The sequence below is a fragment of the Stigmatopora argus genome, chromosome 5, assembly GCF_051989625.1.
Source record: "Stigmatopora argus isolate UIUO_Sarg chromosome 5, RoL_Sarg_1.0, whole genome shotgun sequence".
NCBI classification, from domain to species: Eukaryota; Metazoa; Chordata; class Actinopteri; order Syngnathiformes; family Syngnathidae; genus Stigmatopora; species Stigmatopora argus.
The window spans coordinates 19,381,988-19,405,596 of NC_135391.1; the positions used below are offsets into that span (position 1 = coordinate 19,381,988).

A 23,609-nucleotide genomic window follows, 5' to 3' on the forward strand; every position below is an offset into this window, starting at 1 on the left:
CAACATATGGTACGGAAACCTGGTAAAACAAACTACCAGTATGAACACAATTCTCAAATGGAATTGACATCCTTAAAGTCTAATTCAACATCATAATATTTAAAAATTTTCAAAATCTGATTCATCAGCCTCACCAAACAATTGATTCCATTCTTCTTGAGTTCTTTTTTTAAGTGTAAGCACCGGCCAATAGAACGGGCTCTTGCGCCCCATCTGACAGACAAAGACATTTGTACAGTTAGGTTGTACGATGGCAGTTAGGTTATACTTCTTTCATTCGCACCAGTAATTTTATAAATAAAGACCAAAGTTGCTTTAACCACATTGAAACTAACGGAGTATAGGGAGATGTCAAGCAGAACGCAACGCTAGCATGAATATTTCAAAATAAAATAATAGATACAAGAAATGTGTATATATATATATATATATATATATATATATATATATATATATATATATATATATATATATATATATGTACCAAGAGAGTTAAGTAATTGTCGGCTAATGGAACACATAAGCAAGAGAAATGGCTAAGATAGCATCTACTTAAATGCACACATAGGTGAGTCAAGCTGCTAAATTAGTATGGTTGCTATGCGTTAACCCTACTTAGAAGGAAAGACGACAGCCATGATGCAGGAAGCTAATTGCTTAATTGGCTTCTCGAGTGTTTGGTTCCGTGTGGTCCCTCATTTTTTATGTCAATAACTTCGCTCGTATTTGGTGCCGCGTGGTCCTTCAGCTTTGATGTTTTATGCAGTTTGAATGTTCAAACATGGCAGTCATGTTTGAATGTGTCAATTATGTCGCTTGTGTGTGTGCCTCTTAATGTTCTAACATCTTTTGTTTGTGTCATCTTCTTCTTCAGCTTCTTTCTCCTCACGCCGCCTGTCTGCCATTTGTCGCGTTACTCCGACAAGGGCGCTCGGGGTCTCCAATGCAGTGAACCCTCGTTTTACGCGGGGGGAGCGAGACGAGATAAATAATGGGAAAATGTGTTGACAAAGTTAATTTTGGTATTCCAGTGAAGGTGCACAAACTCAGGGTCTTGCATGTGAAAATCTTCACATTTGGCTGAGGAGTGCCTGACTCGTCCGTATTTTTTCATGCAGTCATTTAAAAGTGCCTGATCGCATTTTTTCATGTGCGTGTTTTCGAAGTCAAGTATGTTAAAATGAATCTGACATAAACGTAACGTAAACACACACGCACGCCCGCACACACACACATCTCATCTCATTTTCTGAACGCATTATCCTCATTAGGGTCGTGAGGGGTGCTGGAGCCTATCCCAGCTGACTCTGGGCCAGAGGCGGGGGACACCCTGAATCAGTGCCAATTGCAGGGCACAAGGAGACGGACAACCATACACACTCACACCCATACTTAGGGGCGATTTAGAGTGTCCAATCAGCCTACCATGCCTGTCTTTGGAATGTGGGAGGAAACCGAAGTACCCGGAGGAAACCCACGCAGGCCCGGGGAGAACATGCAAACTCCACACATGACCTGGATTTGAACCCAGGACCACAGAACTGTGAGGCCGACGCGCTAACCCCTCGCCCCACCGGTCCGCCCACACACACACACACATATATATATATATATATATATATATATATATATATATATATATATATATATATATATATATATATATATATATATATATATATATATATATATATATATATATATATATATAAGAACTGGGCGATTATACAAAATTGTTATCATGATAAAAAAATATCAGTTAATATCAATAATTCACGATAACTATCACATATTTTTTCGACTGTTTTATTTTTTCATTTTTCAATGCTGGGTCTTTAGCTGAAGTAGTCATGTGACTTGTGAAGAAAATGAATAAGCATGTGCAAACTCCCAGTACACACCTGCCCCGAGTGGCTCGAGCCATAATTAAGGGCACCATTGTAATTAGTATGTGCGCGCGTGTAACTCGTGTGTGTGTGTGTGTGTGTGCGTGCCGGTTAGGCCTGCTTGGTCTGCAGCTGATTAACGGTAAAAACGAGTCAGCGCACATCATGGATGCCGTGGGAGTGGTGGCGCAGTCCCTGCAGGAGCTTCTCGACAAGGAGAACATTACCGAACCTCCGCGTGGGTGTGTGGGCAACACCAACATCTGGAAGACTGGGCCCCTATTCAAAAGGTCTTTCATCTGCCTTCTTGACACATCGACAATTTGTCATGTGCCCTCGCTTAAACTGCATTCACAACAAAGTTAAAACGTTGCAATGTGACGTAAAAACTCTTTCCGGGTGATTTTACGTAAAATGACATAACATTAAGCCATTTTCTTGTAATATATGTAAAAATAGCTGATGTAATGACTTAAACGATGTAATGACTTAAATGACGTAAAATTGTGAATACTTATAATATTACATACTATTACATAACAAAACATCTTTTTTCTCATTATATATATAGCAATTTAATCTCAATATTACATTTTTTACGACAATCATTATCATCATAATCATGTATTATCTATATTTATTCTTATATTAGCAAATTATGTACTATAAGGACTTTAATCGTAATGATTTTTTTTCTCATAAAATACCACTTTAATTATACATGACGTAAAGTCCCGTAATATTGGACTTTTACTCATAAATTATATAAAATTACATAAGATTATGACTTTTTCTTCTAATATACATAAAGACTTTTACTTCATATAACAAGTTTTTTCCTCGTAATATAACGACTTTGATCCCGTAATAAGAATTAAAGACAATTCACTACTAAGGGTGTACTTGTTCATGAATGTGTGTCAGGGTGCTAATGTCGTCAAAGTACATGGAGGGCCTGACTGGTCGAGTGGAGTTCAACGACGATGGTGACCGGCGTTTCGCCACCTACAATATTCTGAACTACCAGCAGAAACCTGGAAGACTCGTCCAGGTCGGAATTTTCAACGGCTCCCAGGTAGAGGACACGCACGTTCGTGCATGCACACTTTTGATTGAGACAGTAATATCATGTGTCATGTCAGGTGGTGATGAATCCCCAGAGGAAAATCATCTGGCCCGGCGGGGAGACCGAAAAGCCAGTTGGATACCAGATGTCCACCAAACTGAAGGTAGGTTAACAGGCTAATATGCTGTCGTGCTTCATATAGTGCTACACCGATACTAGTATTGACACCGATATGGCATAAAAATGGCATCGTTATAGGAGAGTACTAAAAATCTATCCATTTGAAAGGAATATGCACAAATCCGACTTAAATTTTACCTTATTTTACACATCTGTCCTTCTCACTTCTCATTCTCGTTCAAATGACTTCTGCTGAACGTGTCACTTGAAATAGTCAAGTTTCCATTTATATGCAATATTTTTCCATGATTTTGCTATGATTTATTTAATAAGGGATAGCACATATTAATGAACATATTTATATTCATGTTAATGAACATATATATGTAAGATTGTAGCCGAGGGCTAATTTCCATTTACTATAGTCCATTGTGTAGGTTGAAGACAAACGATCACACATACTAGACACACACGCATGCACGCACACAACCACACACACAGCAGATTTAGACAGTTCTCACCTGATTTCGCCGCTTGTTCTTCTATTTGCACAGTAAAGCAAAAAGGAATGTATTAAGAAATATTAAAATGTAATTAAAAAAAGATAGAAGGGCTGTGAAACACGAAAAACATAAGAGCGGACAGAGCTACTGCCACTGGCTGCCGCATGAACGGCGCCATCATGTGGAAAGAGGAAAGAAGGGAAAAAAAGTTTGGATTTTATTTTGTGCGCGCCATATAATTGCTGCTGCCTGGAGAAGACAAGAGTAGTGCGCAATTGCGCACGCGCGCAGCTTAGAAGGAACATTGCTGGTGAGGATATATTTTGAATGCATAACAGCATGTAACTAATTATACATTAATAAATACACTTGATAATTTTCTTTGTATACTTATTTTTGTATAGGCGCAAACACGTAGTATGGTACTAATAATAGACATGATCCTACTTTGCGGTTTTTCGATTATTGTAGCCATGGCTAGTATACATTATCCACGATATTAGAGGGATCACTGTAGTAGTGTCAATGGCTGCCACTGAGTAAATAGCAGTTGTTTTGACATTGATCAAATAATGTTTTAAAATTGGCTGCAAAATAAGACAGTTATGATTTTTGTAAATTTTACTATACATTGACTTATACATACATTGACGAATCTTTAATACGTCGGCCTCACTGTTCTGAAATTGAGGATTTAATCCCATGTTGGTTCCGATTTTCCTGTGTGGAGTTTGCATGTTCCTGCATGGGTTTTCTCTTGGTATTCAGGTTTCCTCCCACGTCCAAAAAACATGCATGTAGGCTGGTTTAACACGAATGAGCATGAATGATTGTCCATCTTCTTTTGCCCTGAAATGGCTGGCCTGGTGTGCCTTGCTTGGTGACCATATTTTGCTGGATTAGGCTCCAACGTAGCCTCAGGATTGCCATGTTGGTAGGGCAAAAGGCCTTTTCATGCTTCTGCTTTAAGTAGAAATGTGTTTTTCAATAGAAGATGGGGCTTCCACTTCCAATGGATTGAATGTTTAGCACCGTCAATAGCAGCCACTGAGTAAATAGCAGATGCTTTGACAATGGCAACGTAGCAATGACTTTACATTCACATGAGTATGCAGTAATAGTATAGCAGTATAACAGAAATTTTAAAAAGCCTTTCTCAAAAACATATCACCAAGAAATATAATATCTGCATCGGTTAACTGATACCACATGGATCAGAAGCCCAAAAATTGTATTGGTGCAGCACTAGTTTTGTAAGCAGTTTCGGGACCAATTTTTGAAAATACTCTTCTTGTCTGTGCATCCACGTAGATTGTGACGATCCACCAGGAGCCTTTTGTCTATGTCAAGCCCACCAAGGCGGACGGAACGTGTATGGAGGAATACACGGTCAACGGAGTCCTCATCAAGAAGGTCATTTGCACCGGACCCAACGGAACCATTCCAGGTCTGATGTATGAGCACGCCTACAAAGGAAACAAAACGTTGTCCCTCACTATCACATAACCATCACTAGACTGGATTACAATCTTAAACATCTTTATTGGGCAAGTTGAAAGACAAAATATATCCGTGGTATTAAAATCCAGGTGGGTGTAATGGACACTGTGACCCATTGGGGACTGTCATTAACAATGTTGGACATTTTATCAGTGTCATTTGATAAACGCTTTACTATGAACCGTCACCCCTTTGCGGGTCCAACATTCGCGGCTTCAGTGCATTGCGTTTTTTATCGTCTCATCTCATCTCATTTTCTGAACCGTTTTATCCTCTTTAGGGTCACGGGGGGTCTGGAGTCTATTCCAGCTGACTCCGGGCCAGAGGCAGGGGACACCCTGAATCGATGGCCAACCGATCGCAGGGCACAAGGAGACTGACAACCACGGTTTTTAGATTATCACGGCCATGTCTGGTCTACATTATATGCGATATTCGAGGGATTACCGTGTAGTCAATGGAGCCTGGCAGTCCTTTGAAATAGCAAGACATTGCTCAGTTTTCAACACATTTTCAAACAGCTTGCATATGTCAACTCGTTCATTTGCCCCTCCCAGTCCAAATGAATTGGTGGTCTGCCACCATCAGGAGGATGTCTGTATGCCCAGACATGAAAAATTAGAGGGAACATTGGTGAGATCAGCAGAGCCGAGCGGCCTTGTTCCGTCGGAAGTCCAGGATGAGTTCTCTTGACGTTCAGCGCCAAGTTGTTGAGAGCACACCACTCGCTGAGTCTAAGGACTCAACAACAAACAAACAGATAGATAATCAATATATAGTGATGATAAATAGATAATCAATAAATAAGTAGTCAGCATAATAAATAAGTAGTAGTCAACATAGATAACATGAATAAGTTGTCACTTAAATAAACAGGTTCAAAGTGACTGAAGTGGTTAGCAGTAAGTCTTGATTAGGTCCTCCTAGATGCAGAACTCGAGTTGAGTATGGTGACGGCTCTTGGGAAGATACTCTCCTTGAGTCTGTTTGTCATGGCCATTATGGCTCTGTAGCGCCTGCCAGAGGGCAGCAGGTTGAAGTGGTGGAAGCCGGGATGTGTAATGTCTTTTATGATTCTCTCTGCCCTTCCTAGGCACTGGGATTTGTAGATGCTGGACGGGGTATGTAGGGGGAAGTTGATGGTCTTTTGGGCTGTGTTGATCACCCTCTGCATGTTGGTGTTTAGTTGCTCCTTCCTGAGTGCTCTCAGGAAATGTAGCCTCTGCTGGCTGCGCCTTCTTAACGAGTGCTGTGGTGTCTGCGCCCCAGTCAGATCCGCAGGGATATGGACCACCAGGAATTTGAAAGTTACCACTTGCTCCACATATTCGCCGCCGGTGGTTGTTGCATCTTCAGTGGATCTAGATACCTTAATACGGTTTATTATCAACTGAAGCACCTGAAAATTTGTCAATATTTACTATTTTATGGGGAAAGTCAGTCACCTTAGGTCTGCTGAGCAAGCCACCTAATAAATCCAAATATGCTAAACAATAGCCAAGAGTTATTAACAGCACATACGAGTGCCCCGACATACGAGGAATTTGAGATACAAGTAAAATTCCCAGCAAATATTTACCTTGAGATACGAGCATACGAGACGCGAGAGAGCGTTTATGATTTCAGCGCACTGTCTTTGTCGCTGCATCTCCCTCGTGTAAAGATCTCTACGAGCACTGGGAGGAGCGTTGCATTTTTTCCCATGAGTAGTGTATGCGTGACAGAGCTGGCTCGCCAATACGAGGACTTTTTCAACAATATGCACCATCCTGAAGCAGAAGGACGCTATTGAGGATACAAGCAGGAGGGCCCGGCTTCGCCGGTCCCACCTGCTGAGGCGAGGTTGTTATTGCGCGTGTTTTGGTAATCTACTTCTGTAAGGTGCTAATCCACACGTGGGCAGATCGCAATAAAGGACAAAAGTGGAAAAAATGGACGTGATGGATGTGGAACAAATGAAGGGAAAGCCAATAGCTCAGGTCGGATCCGCGTGGAGTAAACATGAGTCACGCCAATGCATGTAAACACCTGAGGAGCAACCGGAAGCCTTTTTGTTTATATAAATAAGGACTCGCTGGCGAAAATTCTTCCGAAAATGATGTTTGTAAATGACATGGAAAGGCATCCTACCTTACAACTAAATTGGGTCCGCGCGGCCAGCACCATCGTGTCTCGCCGAGTCTTCCTGTCACGACAGAAAAAAAGTATTTCGGGAGCACCTGGAAACTCGCTGGTGGAAATTCTTCTCAAAATGGCGTTTGTAAATGACGTGTAACGGCATCCTACTTTTCGACTAATCAGCCACGCGGTGCGTTTAGGGATATCATGTAAAAACAACGATTCATACATAAATTTTGCTTTCAGCCTTAACAAATAAACGATTGAGTTTACACACTTAGAGAAGGTGAAGAAATTCAATCACTTGTCTATTAAGATCCGACAGCCGTTTCTGGCCACCATAAAATATTCCAACTCTACAATGCATGGTTTGGACAAATGTAGTGTGAGAATATTAACATAACCACACACAGGGATTATTTGTAAGGATTATTATAGATCAAGCCTTCCAAAAACGAACCATAATTTCTAAGCTGCGCAGTGACATTCATAACGAGATGGAGAGCCTTCTTTTAATATGGATAAAAGATAAACAGTTAGCTGGAGATAGCGTGACCGAGTCGATAATATGCGAAAAAGCCAGCAGAATTTACATGAATTCAAAAGCAAAGCAAGCATCTGAAAAAGTGTCTCTCTCTCCTGCACGCACCCCCCGTTGTACTGAATATAATGTGTCATTTTAGTATTAAACATCATAACCACTAGTTATTTGTAACTCGGTTAGTAGATGGTGAATTAGAACCAATAAAAATATGTTTTTCCATTGTAATAACCTGTTTTGGTTTTTTTTTTCAGAGGGTGGAAACGAATTAATTTGTATTTAGATCATTTATATGGGAAACGTTGATTTGAGATACAGGTAAATCGACATACAAGCTCAGTCCCGGAATGCATTAAGCTCGTATCTCAAGGTATCACTGTATGGGATGTCCAGTTAGACACTTGCAAGTAGCGGACTAGACACACTTGATAACAAGTTGAAACTTCTTTATTTGCCAAGTAGATATGTTCGAAAAACAAAAAATGTTTCTGACTGGTGGTGTTAATGTGGATGTCAGGCATTTTGGGTCAGCGCTGTTCAATAAACTTATCTTATAGTCGATGGAGTGTGTACTTTGAATTACTGTCGTACCTTGTGTTGGGTCTGTAAAAACAGCTTCAGGAACAGACACAGAAAGAGTGAGAACAATTTGAAGGAAGTAGGTTTATTACCAGACTGCAGGATGGGGAGAGAGCTCCAACAGCTGTGAAGGCACAGGGCTTGTGCTACCGCATCCAGTCGTTTTGAATAGAAGGCGACGGGGCATAGTTTAGCACCATGTTGTTGGAGAAGGGCAGACGTCAGGAATCCTGATTTGCAGTCAACTGTTTGAACAAAAGGCTTGTTGTAGTCTGGCAAGCCCATGACGGGTCAGTCTAGTATGGTCTGTTTAACGGTGTTGAAAGCTTCTTCAGCAGCTGGAGTCAATTCTACAGGATCTGATAGGTTGAGGTCTTTGTCACTCATGAGGTCCAATAGTGGCTGGGTGATTTGTGCAAAGTGAAGGATCCATCCTCGACAGTATGGTCTGGGGGCATCTCTGACGGCCTTCTTCCTGTTGTCTGTTAGCCTTCGACCTTTTTGTGACAAGAGATGTCCCAGAAATGTGACTTCAATCTGGCAAAATTGAAGCTTAGATAACAAGGCCTTGTTCCCTGTTTTTCCAGGTGTTGGAACACTCTGATAGACTGTTTTCGGTTTTCTTCTGCTGTTGGGCTTGCAATTAGGATGTCGTCCACATAGATGAGGACTTGTGTGGACTCTGGATGTGGATGTAACTCATGCATCTCTGGGTCTCTGTGGAGAATATGCTTGGGCTGTCGCAGAATCCTTCTGGCAATCTGGTGTAGGTGAACTTTCTGTTGCCAAAGGTGAAGCCGAACCATCCTTGTGCTGTGGCATCCAGTGGGATTGAGAAAAACGCATTACTTAGATCAATGACGGTGAAGTATTTCTGTTGCCAAAGGTGAAGCCGAACCATCCTTGTGCTGTGGCATCCAGTGGGATTGAGAAAAACGCATTACTTAGATCAATGATGGTGAAGTATTTCTGTGTCGGTTTCAGTTCGTTCAGCAGTGTGTACGGGTCTGGGACGTTGGGAGCACGGGACTTCACTGCTCCATTGACTTGGCGTAAATCTTGGACCATCCTCCATCCTCCCCCTGGTTTCTTTACGGGGAAGATTGGCGTGTTGCATTCTGCACGATCACTTTCAATGAGTATGCCTGCGTCAAGCATCTCCTGGATGACCGGGCTAATGCCTTCTTTTTGATTTGGCTTGAGCGGGTACTGCCGTACCCGAGGGCGGTAAGAGGTTGTGGCTTCGATGGTGACTGGTTTTGCTGTGTTCATCCGTCCGACATCAGTTTTGGACTTGGACCATAGATTAGCTGGTATAGCGGGGAAATCTATCTCGCTGTAGAATAGGTCCATGGGCTTGTCTAATCATGCGTACTTGTGTGTGGAGGGGATGGTGTCGATGACGCAGTCCAAGTTCCTCCTGGTCACTTGTCCAAATTCGGGGATCTCACACCACTGATCCCCCTCATCGCTGTCTTGCCACTCGGATTCTTTTGTTTGCAGCACAAAGTTGGTTAAGGGTCCAAGATCCTTCCATTCCATGGTGAACAACTTGTTCAGTGAGACATGAGGGCGGTGTCCCGTTGAGGTCAGCGTCGCTGATGCCGGTGGAAGGGTAACAGTGGCAAAACAGACTCCTTGGTCGGTTGCATATACGTGGGTAATTATGATTCGTTGAGTGGGCAGCTGTGAGAATTGCTTTAACCACTTTTGGTCCGGTCTACGGTCTCCCATGAACTTCAGGGTGACATGTAACGGCCATGTTTGTTGTTCCTGTCCTGGTGCTGCAGGGCAGATATCTATAGCCTCTTCTCTCAGACTTTCAGCTACCTTTGCAGAATCTTTCCCGACAATGTTGAGAGAGTAGAAGCTGTTGGAAGTGGTGGTGTGGAAGATGTTTCCAGTCTTTAATTTTCTGGGTTGGAGGCCATTTTGGGTGGCCACTTGTTTAGGCCACGTATTCTTAGCGGAGTCCCTGACTCCATTAACACACCAAGACTACAAGTCCTTGACTTATTCTTAGCGGTGTCCCTGTTCTCTTAGCGGAGTCCCTGACTCTATTCTCTTAGCGGAGTCCCTGACTCTATTCTCTTAGCGAAGTCCCTGAATCCATTAACACACCACAGGAACAATACTCAAATTAACACACTTCACAGAGACAGAAATCAAAGGGTGAACTCACGATTTTCTCGTTCTGAACCTGCCCTGGTCCGAGCGTGGACCCGTCACCAGATCACCGGAGCGACGAGGGAACGTCTGTCGGGTTGACCCTTTGAATGGAAGATGCGGTTGACAGTCTTTATTTTGCTCTGTCGTCGCGCCGGCAATTGTTGGCTGTTGGGTCCCGGGTTTCGGCACCAAAGTTTGTTGGGTCAGTAAAAACAGCTTCAGGAACAGGCACAGAAAGAGTGAGACCAATTTGAAGGAAATAGGTTTATTACCAGACTGCAGGATGGGAAGAGAGCTCCAACAGCTGTGAAAGCAGTTTGTTGTCCTTGCAACTCTCCGAATGAACAGTGGGTGAGTCTTTGTATAGGCAGACAACAGAGCACAGTCTCTATGACAATGAGCAAACTTTGGGCAAAGTCTGATTAATCAGTGTCAAGTCTCTATGACAACGACCAAATTTTGGGCAAAGTCTGATTAATCAGTGTCAAGTCTCCATGACAACAACCAAACTTTGGGCAAAGTGATAGGTTCACCAATAGGCATTCCCAAATGCATGCACAAATAAAAGAGACAGGAGACTCATCTGTGGTGTTTTCGCAAGAGAGAATCAAACCGACCCGTCTTAGTCCAAAGTTCATTCTGCCGTTAGACGCATCTCTCTTGCTGTTTATTAACTTCAGACATTCCAGCTCTCAAGGGAGGCGTGTGAAAATAGGAGTGAGAAGTCAATAGAAGTTTTAGCTCTCAAAACAAATGAAGGTCCACCAGAGCTTCTCAAGGGAGGGGTGTGAAAACAGTTTTGAGAAGTCGATAGTCAATGACCCGAGTTACAAATAGAAGGTTTAGTTCTCAAAACAAATGAAGCTCCACCGGATCTTCTCCATATTCCAGCTGTCCAAGAGGAGTGACCTTCCTGTTGTTTAGGCTAACTCAGGAGCGAGCATTTACACGGTTGCAAGCAGATGTACTCTGCTTTTCTAATGTTAATAAGCTAAGTGAAGCAAAGCGTTCTTCATTGCAAGCAAATATATAATATAACCCTAACATTCCAAGTAAAGCAAAGCGTTCTTCATTGCAAGCAAATATATAATAATTTAAGACTAATAAGCCAAGTAAAGCAAAGCGTTCTTCATTGCAAGCAAATATATAATAATGTAAGACTAATAAGCTAATTAAAGCAAAGCGTTCAAATATATAATAATGTAAGACTAATAACCCTGACACAAAGTCTGATTAATCAGAGTCAAGTCTCCATGACAATGACCAAACATTGGGCAAAGTCTGATTAATCAGTGTCAAGTCTTCATGACAACGATCAAACTTTGGGCAAAATCTGATTAATCAGTGTCAAGTCTCTATGACAACGATGTCTCTATACTTACAAAAACTGATACAATATGAACAAGCAATTGCAAAGCGACTTTGTCATCTTATCTTACAATCTTATCTTACACCTTGACTTACAAAATTAATTGGTTGGAGAACTTTTTACGTAAGTTGAAAATTTCGTAAGCAGAGGTGTACTTTATATGTAAATTCTCTAATTCGTTCCACAGTCCTCACACAACTGCCAACTAAACCCTTTAAAATTGGTAAAAGTGTCCCAATTTTGTATGAAAAATAAGGAAATACACAAAAATGATAAAATTATAAAGAAATGATTTATCAATTTCTTAAAATAAATAAAGCATTAGAAAATGTGCGCTATGCCGCTGAATTAGTTCCCTCCACAGCTGTTATAATGGGAGATGTGATACCTGCGTTTGTCCGCCAGATGCGGCAAGAGCCCGTTTTACCATGGCCATTAGACTTTTAAGTGTACTCTGTGTGTGTGTGTGTGTGTGTGTGTGTGAGTGTGAGAGAGAGTGAGTGAGTGAGTGTGAAAATATGTGCCACGTTGCATTTGTATGGTTTTTAATCGCTTAATAGAGGGAATTGCAATCGTTAATAAGGGGAGCATTTAGCTGAGGTGGACAGGTATGTAAGAGAGAATCTTGAAACATCGATAGTGGTTGTTGTGGTACAGCCAGTTGAATTGAACAGAACAGTTTTATTGTCATTATATGAGATAGAATGAGAGTGATGCAATGTTAGCCCAGTAGAGGGTAGCAATGTTCTAAAGTGAGAATCAATGCATCCGCAACAATATTTTCAAAATGAAATAACGGATAAGGAAACGCATTTACTTTTTGGGGGATTTCGTAACTTGGATCTTTTTCGTAACTTGAGTCCCTCATTTGCATATTAAAAAAATCGTAACCTAAAAATTTTGTACCTAAAGGCATTTGTAAGTAGAGGTATGGCTGTAGCTATAAATTGGTCATTTAAAAAAAAAAACTTTTGTTTTTCATAAATGTCAGATATGCAGTAAATGTAATTAATTATTAAATTAACTGCATACTTAATTCGTTTATACTGCTTTTGATGGCAAAAGACAGCCAGTACATTTTGACTTGAATTTAACCTAAATAAATAGCCTTTGGGAGTTTACCAACCAGCAGAGCAAAGCTCACTTCTCTCCATGAATTTTCTCCAGAAATGGTAATCTTGAAAATGTTGTTTTTATTAGCATTTTATGAATTCATATATGAATTTGTTAATGGTACGTTAGTGGTTAGCGCGTTGGCCTCACAGTTCTGGGTCCGAGGTTTCAATCCCTGCTGGGTCCTCACTGTGTGGAGTTTGCATGTTCTCCCATGGCTTGCATGGGTTTTCTCCGGGTACTCCGTTTTCCCCCCGAATCCCAAAAGCATGCCAGGTAGGCTGGTTGAAAACGCTAAATTGCCCATAGGTATGAGTGTGAGCGTGAATGGTTGTCCGTCTCCTTGTACCCTGCAATTGGCTGGCCACCAATTCACGGTGTTCCCCGCCTCATACCCATAGTTAGCTGGGATAGATTCCAGCACCCTCCACGACGACTTTTGTGAGGATAGGTGGTTCTGAAAATGAATGAATGCGTTTTTGTTAATGTAAAAAAAACAACAACATAGTAATGAATTCTTTGGCTGCTATTGACGTTGACAATTGAAAAGCCATCGAGATTACAAAGTATTTTATTGGAGAAATTCACTTTGGTTTACTGCAACAGGCAGTTCATGGCTTTAAGATGATCGACAGTTACCAACACCAGTGTCTCCAACTTTTCACATCTTCAAGTCTGATATTTGTAGTTAAACATACACACACACACACACACACACACACACACACACACACACACAGACAAATATGGACATTCATTCCAATAAATACCAAGCATGTGTGCATGTTCGCTTTCCAGGTCAGCCGACGGTTCCCCAATGTTGTTACGGCTTCTGCATCGACCTGCTCATCAAATTGGCCATGAGCATGAACTTCACGTACGAGGTGCATTTGGTGGCCGATGGAAAGTTCGGAACACAAGAAAGAGTAAGAAAAAAGGGCGCCGGCATCCTCATTTCATTGCATGTCATGCTGCATGCTCCTAGGCCTGCATTTTATAAGAAGGCATGTATCATGCATGCTAAATGTATTATGCATATCCACGCATGATTTCGGAACATGCGCTTGCTTAGTGACTATCGAATGCATAGTGTGGACCTTGTTGCCATGACAACACCTTTCCAGTTGTTTCCAGGATCATTTCACACCATCATTTCTTGATTTCGTTTTCCATTAGTCCTCTATACGGCCTCATTTGTACAGCAGATTATTATTGCAAAAGTTAGAATCGTATGAAATGGAATAGAATAGCCCAGTGCTTCCCAATCACTGTGACGCGGCACACTGGAGAAAATGATCTGCCAAGCAGTCATACACTGTAATATCCCAACAGAAAAATATTAGTATTGCAAGATTAAAATCAAAACATGACGACCATTCAGTCATATTGTGCTATTTCAAAAATCAAATTGTAATATTATAAGATTAAAGTCATGTTGTTGCTTATTTCTATGTAATGTGAGCTACAACTTTGTCTTTGAGATTGAAGTAATATTGGGAGGAAGTCATAATATTACAAGATTTAGGTCATTTTGTTGTTTTTACATTACGTGAACCAGAAGTTGTTTTGTTGCAAGGGCATCAACTTTTGGCGACATGAAGTCTGTGTGAACACAAAACCGCTTTTCTCGTAATATTCAGAGATTTAAGTAATATTGGGAGGAAGTCATGAAATTATGAGATTAAAATCGTTACATTACTTTACATCACCTGAAGTAACTTCCAATTGATTTCGGGTCTCCCTGTTGATTTGGGGGTATTTTGGGGTCACTTTCTATTGTTAATGGGTAACTTTCTGTTGATTGTAGGGCATATTGGTGTCACTTCATAATGATATCAGGTCACTTCATGTTGATTGTAGGGCATATTGGTGTCACTTCATAATGATATCAAGTCACTTCATGTTGATTTGTGGGCATTTACAAAGCTACCATCAGTAAAATAATGTAGTTAAAGTTATTTGAAATGACCAAAAAATAGTTACATGTCCACAGATAAACGGTTTAACTCCTTGCATCTTGTGTTTTCCATCTCCTTCATCTGGTCTTTTGCCAGATTTCTTAACATGGTATCACGTATGCACACGTTAGGTGAACAACAGCAACAAAAAGGAGTGGAACGGCATGATGGGTGAGCTACTGGGGGGTCTGGCCGACATGATCGTGGCCCCCCTCACCATCAATAATGAGCGCGCTCAATACATCGAGTTCTCCAAGCCGTTCAAGTATCAGGGCCTGACCATCCTGGTCAAGAAGGTAAGCGACACCCATCCGAAAAAGTGTCATTCAGAGAAGAAGAGAAACTAGAAAATGCCACTTCTGGAGAAATTGCATAGGGGGCTTTGGGTCCCTTTTCACATTTTCTTTTCACTTCTTATTTAGGGTAGAAAATTCTGGATACCTCGCGATATGATCCAAAACGATTATTAGACAATTCAGCGATGCAACAATTATCGGGGTCAGGAAATCATTCTACGACTGCAACTAATAAATATAAAAAAAGCTCTTGTCATACGTCTGGTGTTAATTGAAATTTCCATATTTACTCGCATATAAGCCACTTTTGTCGGACAAAAATTGATGACTAAATCGAGCGTCCGGCTTATATGCACATTAAAACACGACATGCAAAAAAACGCAAATTGACGGCGCCACAACACAGTGACATCACTTCAAAATGCCGCCATTGCATCAGCGCGTGACGTCACGAATTTGGGTGATACTTTCATTTATTTCAAAATAGAGAATAGATAAACAGATAAAACGCTAAACAAAATTTAATTTGACGTCTATGAATGAAATTCAAGAAAAAAAATGTATGTATCATTCTTGCATAAAAAAGAAGCTGGAGCTGAAAATCTGTGTGCCTTCGTCTCACTTTCTGACCGGAGTATCTGGGTAGATGAAGTGTCCCACTGCTATCAAAGAACATCGCAACGCTAAGCTAACTCGCTAATATTGATTTTATTTCATTGTATTTCTTGTTCGAAAGTGACAACTTTTGGGGTAATATGAACCAATATGCTGCCACATCATCTTAAACTTATGGTAAGAAAATTTTATTTTCTGTAACTAGAAAGCATCAGGTTATCAAGATAGACTTGTTTCTTTTTTCAAATTGAGTAATTTAATATTTTGCATTTACAAGGACAGGCATGTTAACTTCCTTATGATATTGACACTAATAATGTGGTTTTGATTCATACAGTATCTCAGAAATACCAGGTGTGATGATTTTTCTTAAGATTTTCCCTTCAAAGTAACACACTTGTACTCCCTATTAAAACCATGAATATGGAAGTGAAAATTGGGGATCGGGGCGGCTTATATGCGAGAAATTGTAAAATTCAACAATTTTAGTGCAATTTTAACGCGTTATACGCGTGGGGCGCTTATACGCGAGTGAATACGGTATGTGATAAAAAAATTGTGGGACGAGACACATTTGGAAATTTGAAACGCTTTTGCCAGTGGAAATGAATGAGGCTTTTTTGTTGCCACCTGCAGGAAATCCCTCGCAGCACACTGGACTCCTTCATGCAACCTTTTCAGAGCACCTTGTGGCTTCTTGTTGGCCTGTCGGTCCACGTGGTGGCAGTGATGCTCTACCTATTAGACCGGTTCAGGTAGCGCTATAAGCTAAATGATGTGACTTGTGGTGTCAGCCAGTGCTTGCTAATGTGCGTAATGTGGTTGTGTACAGCCCCTTTGGAAGGTTTAAAGTGAACAGCGAAGAAGAAGAAGAAGACGCCCTCACCTTGTCCTCAGCCATGTGGTTTTCCTGGGGGGTTCTGCTCAACTCCGGCATCGGAGAAGGTGATTCCGCAAGCGCCAATTTTGTGTTATAGGTTTTGAAACTTGCGGTCCAGGGTCAGCTGCAACCGGGAATGGCTACTTTGGGTTTTCGACCATGCATGCTTATTTGTTTGCACGTTATTTGTGTTATGCCCATAATTATTTGCTCCTTTCGTCAATAAGTTCTCAGACATCGAGCAATCAACACAATTTATGTGGTAGGCTGCAATGGGACGATCCAAATATATTACCGTCAAAAGGTAACGATTAAAAATGCCTCCAAACAAGGTATGATTAATATCACACGGTTATTGGGATGGGCAGCCTGGTGGAGAGTGGTTAGCGCGTCGGCCTCACAGCTCTGGGGTCCTGGGTTCAAATCCAGGTCATGTCCATCTGTGTGGAGTTTGCATGTTTTCCCCGGGCTTGCATGGGTTTCCTCCGGGTACTCCGGTTTCCTCCCACATCCCAAAGACATGCATGGTAGGCTGATTGGACACTCGAAATTGCCCCTAGGTATGGCTGTGAGTGTGCATGGTTGTCTGACTCCTTGTGCCCTGCGATCGGCTGGCCATCGATTCAGGGTGTCCCCCGCCTCTAGCCCGAAGTCAGCTGGGATAGGCTCCAGCATCCCCCGCGATCCCAGTGAGGATAAAGCAGTGAGCAAGCATGAGATGAGATGAGATATTGGGAAGAATATCTTCCATCTTTTAATGCATGGAGTCCTGGGAGCATTTTGTCAGAGGAACCATCCAAATATGCATCTCGGTGACATTACAGCAATTAGATAAATTTGACGATAACAGCAGCAACAAAGAAACTGTCATGTTTGTTGCCTACAATGATGTGTCTTTTCAGCAGCGAGGTGGGGCAGCCTCAGCACAATTGCAGCTGATTGACACATCCGGTATTTAAGGACACTGGCCACAGTCGGCGGATTGCCTGTCTCCCCCTTGCTTACCGCCCTGCTTGTCCAACACCTCGCTGTGACTTTTGACATTTGTATTTAGTGTTTTCGTACTTTGAAAACCTTAGTTCATTTGCCGACTCGGTCGTGTTGTTTTGTTGTACTTTTTGATCCTTAGTTTCTTCGCCGACTCTGTCGTGCTGTTTTGTTGTACCTTTAGATCAGAGGTCACCAAACTACAGCCCCCGGGCCGGATACGGCCCGCCGGCACATTTGGACCGGCCCTCTGAACGATACCAGAGACGCTATCGTTTTTTTTCCTATTTGGCCTTGAAGACTCGGACGTTTTAATCTTGTGTTTGGTTCATTGCACCCCTGCTGAGCCCACAAATCATCCCAGTGAAGCGGGGCTTCGCATTGCTTCTTTGGTGACACGCGCGGGGAGAGTGTTTCCCTTTGATGCACGCGGGCACGTCCACCGTTGGATGCGCGAGCACAGTGATACCGAGACATCGGGACGATCGCAGGTGAGGCCGGAGCCCTGGGACCATCGCGGACTATTCAAGCATATAAAAACTGCAACCTGTTTGAGAACGGAATAATGGCGAAAAAGTTAGGTAAGAGACAAATTGATTCAGAATGCAGGGTATTTAACTTGGAGTGGACAAACGATTATTTTTTTATTCAATGCAAAGAAAAGGCTGTTTGTCTCATCTGTCAAGAGATGGTTGCGGTATTCAAAGAATACAATCTTCGCCGACACTATGAATCCCATCACAAAGACAAGTACGATAGCTTGCAAGGCCAAATACGAGCAGACAAACTCTCAAAGCGAAAAAAGTGGACTACTATCTCAGCAAAATATATTTGTACGCCAAGCTCAGCTGAACCAGGCATCCGTTCGGGCCAGCTTTCGGGTTGCTAAACTGATAGCAAGCAGCGGTAAGCCTTTCACTGACGGAGAGTTTGTTAAGAAATGTATGGGTGCTGTCGCGGAGGAGGTGTGTCCCGAGAAGAAAGATGCATTTAATGCCGCAAGTCTGTCGGCGAATACAATGACCAAACGCGTTGAAGAAATCGGGAGTAATGTATATGCCCAGCTGCAGCAGAAGACGAAAGAATTTGACTTTTTTTCATTAGCACTGGATGAAAGCATGGACGTGCAAGACACAGCGCAACTGCTCATTTTTATTCGTGGAGTTAGTGCAAACTTTGAGATATGCGAGGATCTGGCAGCCCTCCAAAGTCTCAAAGAGACTACAACAGGAGAGGATATTTTTGACAAAGTGTGCCAAACCATGGAGAAGTTGGACCTGGACTGGTCAAAGCTAGCTAGCATCACGACTGACGGGGCTCCTTGCATCACGACTGACGGGGCTCCTAGCATGGTGGGTGAAACTCGCAGTCTAATGGGACGCATGAACCGGGAGTTGGAAAAAAGGGGTCTCACCGCCCCGCTACGAGTCCACTGCCTAATTCACCAGCAAGCACTATGCTGCAAAGTGTTGACGTGAGAGAGATTCTGCTCTGACAACTGAGCTGAACTTTTATCTGTTAAGATTGTGCATGGCACAACAGAAAGTTAATGTTCCATGGCTTTTTTTCTATGAAGAACCCAGAGAGAGTTATTTAGTTATTATTTATTTCATAAATAGTGTTATTTATTTCCTGTTTTTTCTGTGAAGAACTCAGAGAGGGTTATTTAGTTATTATTTATTTCATAAATAGTGTTATTTATTTCCTGTTTTTTCTGTGAAGAACTCAGAGAGGGTTATTTAGTTATTATTTATTTCATTAATAGTGTTATTATTTGTTTCCTGACTTTTTTTCTGTAAAGAACCTGGAAAGGGTTATTTGGTTATGTGTGGCTTTCTGGAAAACAATAAAAATAATTAAGCTCCCCTACGATCGTCACACTTTTTTTGTTACAAACTGACACCGGCCCCCCATCAGAGAAGGGAAAGGTTATGTGGCCCTCACAGGAAAAAGTTTGGGGACCCCTGCTTTAGATGCTTAGTTTATTCGCCGGCTCGGTCGTATTGTTATGTTATCTCCTTTTGATACTCTTGTTTTTTGGCGTGTTCTTTTTGTTTAATAAATTATAGTTTTTGTGATTACTGACTTCTTAGTTGTTGTGGAACCATATTTAATCGGCTTGCCGATTCAGAAGCAGAAAGAGTCTCAGGGTGTGTTGAAACACACAGCAAGGCTTTAATGAAAGAAGCGGACAATTGGACTTCTGACTTCAGTATATATGGTTATTTCCAGAAGGCAAAATCTGGGATTACCGTATTTTCTCGCATATAAACCGTGTTTGTAACTCAAAAAAGTGCTGACTGAATCAAGAGTACGACTTGTATGTGCATAAGACTTACAGCGTTGCTACTCTTTCACCATTACAGGTCGGCAAATTAACATTCAGTATTTGTTGGTTATTTTCTGTTTAGCGATAAAACAACCATTACTGGATGAATTACTAACTTCCTTATGATATTGACCCTAATAATGTGCTTTTGATTGGGGTGATTTTTCTTAAGATTTTCTCTTCAAAGTAACACATTTGTACTCCCTATTAAAACCATGAATATGGAGGTGAAAATTGTGAAATGGGGGACGGCTTATACGCAAGAAATTGTAAAATTAAACGATTTCAAGGCAATTATAACGCTGCGGCTAATACGAGGGGACGATTTATATGCGAGAAAATACGATAATTTGAATATTCGGGACATGTTCCTCCTCTGCCTTCTCAGGAGCCCCGAGGAGTTTTTCAGCCAGGATTTTAGGAATGGTGTGGGCGGGATTCGCCATGATCATCGTGGCGTCATACACGGCCAACCTGGCCGCCTTCCTTGTGCTGGACCGGCCTGAGGAGCGCATCACTGGCATCAACGACCCTAGGGTTAGCTAATGCTAAGCCCCCTTTTGTGTGGCCTTTGACCACTCATCTTTTCCTCACGTCATAGCGGTCGTCGCACCTCAGAGCCCTCATCCACATGGTCATCATCCTCATTTCTTCATCATCATGCCGTACCTTACCATTTGGAAGTTCCAAATGTGCGTGTTTTCCGTTCTACCTGCCTTCTCCCCCAGCTTCCGTATTTGATACTTTTTCTTTGTTTTGGCGCTCCTTAGCTGCGAAACCCATCAGACAAGTTCATCTACGCAACGGTCAAGCAGAGCTCAGTTGACATTTACTTCCGGCGTCAAGTGGAATTGAGCACCATGTATCGCCACATGGAGAAGCATAACTACGAGAGCGCTGCTGAGGCCATACAGGCTGTCAGAGACAAGTGAGAAATCAATACCTTTCATTCATACATTTTACACTAAATGACCAAGTGTTTTTACCCGAGAAAATCCTACTGTTTTAGTGTCATTTCTGGGTCACTTAATGATTTTAGGCATTTTGGGGTCACTGGTTGTTTTGGATCAATTCCTGTTCATTCTACAGTGGTACCTCGACATACGAGCACCCCGACATACGAGCATTTCGAGATACGGGTAAAATTTCGAGCAAATAATTACAGACGCTCCCCTACTTACGAACATTCAACTTACGAACAACGGTACATACGAACATGTCTGCGAATTGCGTTTAAGTCGAAAATTTTTCGTAAATCCAATTTTGTATTTCGCGCCTTTTTCAGAGTAGTACTTTTCGCCGCTAATACCGACGCCTGGCGCTGTGAGAGCTCAGCTCACCCAGCATCTACCTTCTTCTTCGTTGCAATGCGGAAGTGCGTGAACGTATCTCCAGTGTGCAAAGAACCTTTTTCATTTGTATCATTAAATATCTCATGCATCCATTATTGAATATGGTTGATAAAAAGCGAAAGGCTTCTATTGAGGGAGTTGCAAGGAAGAGGCAAGCCATTTCATTTGAAACGAGTGGCAATAATAACGAATGATGTGCATGAGAAAGTGGTGAGCGTTGCATGTGAATACAACTTGAATCGTTCGACCGTCAGTACCATTTCTAAACAGAAAGATCGAGCAGCAGGACCCAAATATTGAACGTTGCACAAAAGTTTGCAAATCAATTGAATGATGCCATACAGTGCTACCGCATCATTTATGATGAAAAAAAGAAGAAAACTGCAATCGTCGTTAGATCGCTTCTTTCGGCCAGTTTCTAATACATAAATCTCTCTCTCTCTCTATACAGTACTGTACATATTCTCTCCATTTTATTAAATGTTTTTTTCAGTACAAACCAATGTGTGTTACTTATACAAGCCTTAAACATACAAATGCACTTATATAAACCTTCAATATACTTATATAGGCCTTAAACATAAATTATAATACAAAATATAGCACTGAATCAACTTACAAACAAATTCAACTTATGAACAATCGCTCGGAGCCTAACTCGTTCGTAAGTAGGGGAGCGTCTGTATCTCTAGATACGAGAAACATTTTGAGATACGAGAAAGCCAGGTGGCCAAGACATGAGAGGCTGTTTATCATTGTAGCACACTGTCTTTTTTGCCGCATCTCTTTCGTGTGTAAAAGATATCTACGAGCACTGAGCGGAGCGTGGCATTTTTTTCAATGTTTTTTTCCGTCACTCAGCGCGAATGGCAGAGCGATCGCTACGAGGAGTATATACTACTTCTCGTTGGCTGCTCATAAGAACATCACTGTTTTTTTCCCCACCTTAGCCTGTTAGCTCCCGTAGGCGGAGCGATCGCTAATTCAAGACTACTTCTCGGGCATACAGAGCCCACCCGGCCGGGAGAATTGTATAAAAATGTAAAACAAAATTAGAATTAAGTTTAGTGTAAGGTTAGATCAAACTTATTTTTGAGTGTGTCTGCATCGTAATCCAAGTTAATTTAAATTTGTTTGTTATATTACGATTCACTGGTGCAAAAAGTCTCCCCCGCTCGCCTGCCCCCCCTCCCCCCCTCTATGTCCCTCTCTCTCTACCCTCTGCGAAATATGTCTAATTTTAGTTCTATTAAACAGATTTTAGTAATATTAAACCACTAGTTGTGTTACTTAATAGATGGCGAATTAGAAGAAATAAAACTTTTTTTTCCAATATCCGGTTTTTGGTGTTTTATCAGAGGGTTGGAACAAATTAATTTGTTTTTAGTTCATTTCAATGGGAAATGTTCGTTCCAGTTACGAAAATATCGACCTACGAGCTCAGTCCCGGAACAAATTAAGCTCGTATCTCGAGGTACTACTGTATACCCATATCGGTTTTTGGTGTCTGTCTATTCATTTTTATGGCATGTACATATCACATAATTTTAGTGCATTCCTGAGTCACATTTTGTTAATTCTGTGTCATTACTAGGTCCCCTTCTGTTGGTTTTTGAACATTTCAGTGTTGCCGCCTATTCATTTTGGATCAGTCCCTGTTGATTTTAGAGAATTTCTGGCCAGTTTCATCTTGGGGTCACTGGTTAATTATGATGCACTTATGAGTTTTGTGTTGATTTTGGGCCACTTCCTGTGGATTTGTGGCATTCTTGTTGACCTATTCTATGAGATATATATCAAGATATAAAAATTTTAATATCGCAATAGATTGCAATCCCTTAACAAGTCGCAAGGTCAGTTTCTACAATATTGTTCAGCCATACTTTCTATTCATTTTGGTTCAATTCCTGTTGATTTTTTTCGGGCATTTTTCTGGGTCACTTTATGTTGGAAGCCACCCAAAAGGAATAGTCTGTTCAGAGAACAGATAGAATAAGGCATATGTGCCCTTTGCAGCAAACTCCACGCCTTTATCTGGGACAGCGCCGTTTTAGAGTTCGAGGCATCGCAGAAATGCGACCTAGTGACCACCGGTGAACTTTTCTTCCGCTCTGGATTTGGCATTGGGATGCGGAAAGACAGTCCCTGGAAGCAGAATGTGTCGCTGGCCATCCTCAGGTGAGGCCCCACGCCAGCGCCATCGAAAGACTAAATGACTAAAGTGGCGG

General features: G+C 41.7%; 1 protein-coding gene across 4 annotated transcripts in view; it reads left to right on the top strand.

Annotated features, from left to right (window-relative positions):
- grin1b (glutamate receptor, ionotropic, N-methyl D-aspartate 1b) overlaps positions 1 to 23,609 on the top strand; it is a 53,902-nt gene that overhangs the window by 22,926 nt on the left and 7,367 nt on the right. For 3 of the 4 annotated variants that reach the window (XM_077599961.1, XM_077599959.1, XM_077599962.1), the window contains 11 exons: positions 2,002 to 2,176; positions 2,811 to 2,961; positions 3,029 to 3,115; positions 4,887 to 5,022; positions 13,763 to 13,890; positions 15,054 to 15,218; positions 16,470 to 16,588; positions 16,666 to 16,778; positions 20,418 to 20,566; positions 20,800 to 20,957; positions 23,398 to 23,559. In XM_077599961.1, coding sequence (XP_077456087.1) covers positions 2,002 to 2,176; positions 2,811 to 2,961; positions 3,029 to 3,115; positions 4,887 to 5,022; positions 13,763 to 13,890; positions 15,054 to 15,218; positions 16,470 to 16,588; positions 16,666 to 16,778; positions 20,418 to 20,566; positions 20,800 to 20,957; positions 23,398 to 23,559 — 1,543 coding nt within the window. Of the gene's footprint in view, positions 1 to 2,001; positions 2,177 to 2,810; positions 2,962 to 3,028; positions 3,116 to 4,886; positions 5,023 to 13,762; positions 13,891 to 15,053; positions 15,219 to 16,469; positions 16,589 to 16,665; positions 16,779 to 20,417; positions 20,567 to 20,630; positions 20,722 to 20,799; positions 20,958 to 23,397; positions 23,560 to 23,609 lie in introns of those variants that run through there. The other variant, XR_013300201.1, reaches the window with a different exon arrangement.